The following is a 6000-nucleotide window of genomic DNA, read 5'->3' on the forward strand; positions in this document are numbered from 1 at the left end:
GTCACTCCGATGTGGCATACAAAAAAACACTGCATTTCAATATGCGCGTCAGCCAAGTAAAACACCAAAAAACACTGCATTTCAATATGCGCGTTAGCCAAGTAAAACACCAAAAAAGGGTGGCGGGCAATCCTGTACCTGTTTGTTTCTATAATATAAACCATTAGATGGAGTGGACTGTCAGTGTGATGGTTTGTGCTTCCCTAGGGGAGTCTGTGGATGACTGCGGAGGAGGCTACAGTGAGTCCATTGCAGAGATGTGCGAGGAGCTGCAGAACGGCCTGACTCCTCTGCTGATCGTCACTCCCAACGGCAGGGATGAGTCTGGAGCCAACCGGGACTGCTTCCTGCTGAACCCGGCAGCCAAGTCTCCTCTTCACATGAACATGTTCCGCTTTCTGGGTGAGTCACAACAGCACTTCTGAGTGCTGCATGCATTTAATACAAATAAAGGAAAGTAGAAAAATACCAAGCAAGAGCTGAATCCAATTTTTTAAAAAGGAGACGATTTCAGGTCAAGCAAACGCGTTGCGGCTACAGGCCTTCAGCAGTGCGGCTTTACAGACCAGTTCCTGCGCACGGCATTCCTGCGCATGCCATTCTTACACAGGTACATACATTTAATGACACTGGTGCTGCATATCTAATAATTTCTTTATTATTTTCTTTCTTCTTGTTTTGCTAGGTGTGCTGCTCGGCATTGCCATCCGCACAGGCAGTCCTCTGAGTCTCAGCCTGGCTGAACCTGTCTGGAAGCAGCTGGCAGGGATGAGCCTCACTATTGCTGACCTCAGTGAGGCGAGTACTAAACACTCTTCTAAACTCCACACCAACAAACATGGGCTTGCACCATTCTGGACGCACTGGTCGGAATCACAAAGGCCTATTCATACAGTGTTTCCATTTCCTTCCATGTGTTTACCATGACCCAGTGGCTGCAGCTTCTCATGATTCAGTCTGATTGCGATTCAGAAATGTGAAAGCGCTTTAGTCACATGTAAATAGAGAGGGATTGAAGTTGTAGACGACTTCTTCTCGTGGGAAAGCGCTTCACCTTGGACTCATTTAGAAGCCGCTGCACACACTGCCAGTTAGACAGCAACAGCAGAAACCAGGAAACACTGCCGCAGATTCACTGTATTCCCAAGCAGGTCTAGTGTGCACATAGTGGTCTGCAGTGCAGAAGACTGTTGTGTGACTGCACTCTTCATCATGGCTGTTTGCAAAAGTTAATCTGTAGCATGGGTCTCTGCGCTGATTTTACATCAGATTCAGATGGCAAATTTCTTTGAAGTTTCTTAAGCAGGTTGTTAAACCTGTAAAAATGTTAATTACCATTTTATATATATTATGAACAAGACACTAATGTGCAATATGTTATTTTCCAACAATAAATGGGTAGTTGGAATTTAATTTTTTTTAATGAAACGATTCCTCTATAATTTAAAGTAATCCACTTCTATGTTTCAGAATGACCCACATTGCATTTATGTGTCTGTGGGTTTGTTGTGTTTTTTTTTTTTTTTTTTTTGGTTTTTTTTTTTTTTTTTTTCAGCTGATATTTTAATCATGAGCTTGATCATGACTGGAGACACTTGATTAATTACCAGGGCCAGCTAAGGGATTTATTCACTACAGAGACTGCATTGTTGAACGTTTTTGCCCAGAGATATCTGCAAGGTTAACTCTGGAAGTTATTCCTACACATGGCTTGGAAAATGGGAAAGATGTTCAGTTTCTGAACATAAGAGCAGCTGCCTTACAGCGGCCCCAGTGTCGGCTCCATGTCTTCTCTCAACAGTTTCAACTGCAGATCAGACTTAGAAATGGCAAGAAAATAGCTGCGACCTTTTTAAAAGTTCAGTGTGGATAACCGTTTTAGAATAGGTTAGAAACACTGTACAATTCATCAGTCTGCCTCCTGTAACAAAGCAGATCAGCAGGTAAAGAGAACAAGGCTTCTCATTCTCTCTGATAGGGGTGTACAGAGTTGGCCGTATATGTGCAGATCAGTTTGAGTTCTAGTTACATCTAGAGACCCTCTAATCCATTCCTGAGCACAAGCTGTTGGTGCTATCAGAATGTGGGGGATAAGGAGTTTGTGTCTGTCTGACTGTCACGCCTAAATGTTCGCGTCTCTGTAGAGGAGCATGCTCCGTGGTAATGAAACCCGTTCTGTGGGGTACATGGAGGTGTGTCTGTACGTGTGCATGTGGTGGATGCGTTCCATAGTCATGATCTTGCTAGCTCTCATTTTATATTTCCAGCAGTGGTGGGGGGTGAATGGTGCTTACATAAGTAGGTGTTGTTTGTCATTGAGAACGATGCGTAACAGCACAATGTTTTGTCTGCTATAGGTTGATAAAGATTTTATTCCCGGGCTCATGTACATCCGAGACAACGAGGCGACAGCTGAAGAATTCGAAGCCATGACCCTTCCATTCACTGTGCCAAACTCTAGTGGACAAGACATTCAGCTGAGCTCCAAGCACTCGCACATAACTCTGGGGAACCGTGGCGAGTATGTGAGATTAGCAATACATTACAGGTGAGTGGACAATCCATCCTTCAAACGATAACACTGAGGAACCGAGGCGAGTATGTGAGATTAGCAATACAATGGCTGAGTGAGATCAATAGGACCTGAATGAAGCCGAAAAAAAGGGCATCTCTGATAGCCCCGTGCACAACAGAGATAACATGGACACAAACAAAGGAGGTAGCTGCTTCCACATCCAGCGCTCAAAGAATGTCACAAACATTTGCAGAGCTTTTTGAGATTTTACAGTAATAAAATAATGACTTGGATCGCATTATTGTGGAGTTTGGTGATAAAACGAGTGATCAGGAGAGGATTTATCAGTATGCATGTCTATAAAGAGGTATGTGAAAAATACAGTGAACAAGGGGTGGAGCTTGGCTGGAGATGCAGTGCTGATGTCCTTTTGCCATACACTGCCTTTTAAACCTGTTTTACTCTGAAGAAACAAATCTGTGAAGTAAATGGTGTGTGTGAAAATAAATTGGACCTGATGCGCCTGACAAGCACTGAATAAATGGACCACTAAGGGTTAATGTGAAAGCCAGCCATTGCATTTAAATTTCCCTGCATTTTCTCCATTGGACTAATGTCTCAATGTGCGCCAAGAGTCCCTGTGTGTGTGTTCCAGGCTCCGGGAGTTTGATGAGCAGGTCTCTGCAGTCCGAGAGGGAATGGCCCGCGTCGTTCCTGTGCCTCTTCTTTCCCTCTTCACCGGATATGAGCTGGAAACAATGGTATGCCTCTCTTGTTCCAATTGTTTTCCTCTTCAGTCACATTGCTTCAGTACGCCCTGCTTGGTATTACAGGGATAGAAATAAAAACTGTTGCATAGCAGTTTCATTCATTCCAGGTTTTATTATAAGCTTGATTAGCCACAGTGTATTGGTATCCAGCTCTGGTGTAGAAAAACCAGGAATGGATCAAGCTCTATGCAGAGGGAGTCTTGTATAGTAATGGCTTGCTGCTGAAAGGGAAGCTCGATACTTTATGCTGTTCAATGATTTCAGGTGTGTGGCAGCCCGGACATCCCTCTACATCTCTTAAAGTCGGTTGCTACGTACAAGGGTGTGGAGCCCACTGCTCATTTGATCCAGTGGTTCTGGGAGGTGATGGAGTCTTTCTCCAACACTGAGAGGTCCCTGTTTCTGAGGTTCGTCTGGGGCAGGACCAGGCTGCCCAGGACAATCGCAGACTTCCGGGGGCGAGACTTCGTTGTTCAGGTTAGTCCTGTTTCCTCTGTGCTGCAGTCCGTCCAAAGGCATTTCTGAAATGGCCGAGGTGTTGTCATGCTCTTGTGGTTTTAGACGTGTGCTTGGGAACCTTGTTTTAAATCGGGACAGGTTGGGATTTATTGAGTTATAACAGGGTGTGATAAGGAGCTATTGCATTTGCATCTGTTTCATACTTGGTAAATGTAAAACAAGAGAGCTTGTTTTGAGATCACCAATTCATAGATTGCAGGACGTACCACATGTTTGATCAGAGTGTATGGTGTGATACAAATATCTAAAGTAAAATCTAGAGGGGAAAAAAATCAGCATGTGAAGCACCTGTAAAGCAAGCATGTGACCCTCCTGTCTGTTTCCAGGTGCTGGATAAATACAACCCTCCTGATCACTTCCTGCCAGAGTCCTACACGTGCTTCTTCCTGTTGAAGTTGCCCAGGTACTCCTGTAAGCAGGTGCTGGAGGAGAAGCTGAAGTACGCCATTCATTTCTGCAAGTCCATTGACACCGATGACTACGCACGCATCGCACTGAGTGGGGAGCCGGCTGCAGACGACAGTAGCGAGGACTCGGACAATGAGGACGCTGATTCCTTCGCTTCGGATTCCACGCAGGACTACTTAACTGGGCACTGAGAGAGTATCTCCCAGTGGAAGAGGAAATCGCAGGACTACGTAACTGCGCACTGAGAGAGTATCTCCCAGTGGAAGAGGAAATCACAGGACTACTTAACTGGGCACTTGGAGTATCTCCCCAGTGGAAGAGGGAATGAATCGGAGAAGTGAAAACCAGACGAGAACCAAGCGAACGACAACTTCTATTTTAACCGCACTAAATATTATTTATTACTTTATACGTAGTTGGCTAATAATCCCGTAAGACATATGTGCAATTAGCTATAATAGCAACGTATCCTGGAGAAAAGAGGGTTTCTTTTGAATTTGCTTAAAAAAAAAAAAAAAAAAAAAATGAATGATATATTTTTGTGTTTACTTATGTCATGTAAATGTTTCTATTTTAAGTAAGCAGTGCAACATGTAACACATGGCATTTAGCCTGGCACTGTGGTAGACGATTACAAACATGTGCTGTGCCCTTCATATTAGTTTGTTGTATAGTGGAGATAATGTGCAACACATGAGTTGTATTTTACATATTTCTTTGACGGTAATAGAAGTGTTTCTTTAGAACAACCTTTTTTGATTGACAGGATGAGTATTCCTTAAAATACTTCTACTCTCATAACACAGCCTGCTAATGTGTCATTTTAGTGTCTTCATTATGTGTCTTTAATTACCTTCACAAGCATATGCGTGCACATTGTAGTCATTCGGAAATGTATATATAATGATTGTGCCATGTATCCACCACAAGCATCTCATTTACCTGTGAATAAACTTCAGCTGAAAGTGATCCTTCTGATTGCAGCCCACGATGCATCCTGCAGAAACGTAGCCTGTCATTGGCTGGAGAGGTGACCAATGTCCTAATCGAATATCAGACAGGAAATAGACGGCACTAACAGGTACAATGAATAAAAAAAGAAATTGTAGATGCCTCAGGAAATACGACTGAAAACCTCCAGTGCGTATTATTGTATCTGCAGTTTTCTGTTTTTGATTTCGGTGTTAAAAGGTAGGTTTTCCGCTGCCCCCTGCATGTGCTGCTTACCTTGGCCCTCTTGCAGTCTGCTTGTTGTTAATCATAGTTTTTACAGAGAGTTCAGCTGGGATTAGTTAGAATACAGCGGTACTGTAGTACTGGCTAGAACATTCCTGAGGAATTTCACTGCTAGGAGTTGGCAGTCTCTAGACTTCTATTGAGGTGATTTACTGTATGGTTCGCTTGTTTTGTTTTTTCATAAAAGGCTTTTCCAACACAAATGTTGGTGTAACCACCCCCTAGCATACCAGGTAAGCAGCAGCGAAGAGGACTTTGTTAACCTTGCTGTGCATTGAAATATAACAATCTTTACTTTTTTTATTTTTATTTTTTTATTTCCTATTGAACTAGCCAGTGAAAGCAAGCATGCTTTCTACCTTTTTTTTTGCATGGTTGTTAAAATGGCCCCTCAGACTTAATGTACAAGTTCCACGTTAATATTGTTCTGCAGTCCTTTTTCTGTAATAATTTCACAGTATAAAACCCATGAGCAGCCTTGTACAATGCGTGCAACTAGTATACTACCCTATCGGAAAATACCACAGTACATCTACTAGAAACTGTGTGCTA

General features: G+C 43.0%; 1 protein-coding gene across 2 annotated transcripts in view; it reads left to right on the forward strand.

Annotated features, from left to right (window-relative positions):
- LOC121327935 (E3 ubiquitin-protein ligase HERC2-like) overlaps positions 1–5181 on the forward strand; it is a 71730-nt gene extending 66549 nt beyond the window's left edge. For both annotated transcript variants that reach the window (XM_041272292.1, XM_041272293.1), the window contains exons 88-93: positions 208–402; positions 686–798; positions 2358–2548; positions 3171–3276; positions 3550–3762; positions 4131–5181. In XM_041272292.1, coding sequence (XP_041128226.1) covers positions 208–402; positions 686–798; positions 2358–2548; positions 3171–3276; positions 3550–3762; positions 4131–4403 — 1091 coding nt within the window. In that variant the 3' untranslated portion in view covers positions 4404–5181. The remainder of the gene's footprint in view (positions 1–207; positions 403–685; positions 799–2357; positions 2549–3170; positions 3277–3549; positions 3763–4130) is intronic.
- The last annotated feature ends 819 nt before the right edge of the window (positions 5182–6000 follow it).

Source organism: Polyodon spathula, chromosome 15 (genome assembly GCF_017654505.1).
Source record: "Polyodon spathula isolate WHYD16114869_AA chromosome 15, ASM1765450v1, whole genome shotgun sequence".
Taxonomy (NCBI): domain Eukaryota; kingdom Metazoa; phylum Chordata; class Actinopteri; order Acipenseriformes; family Polyodontidae; genus Polyodon; species Polyodon spathula.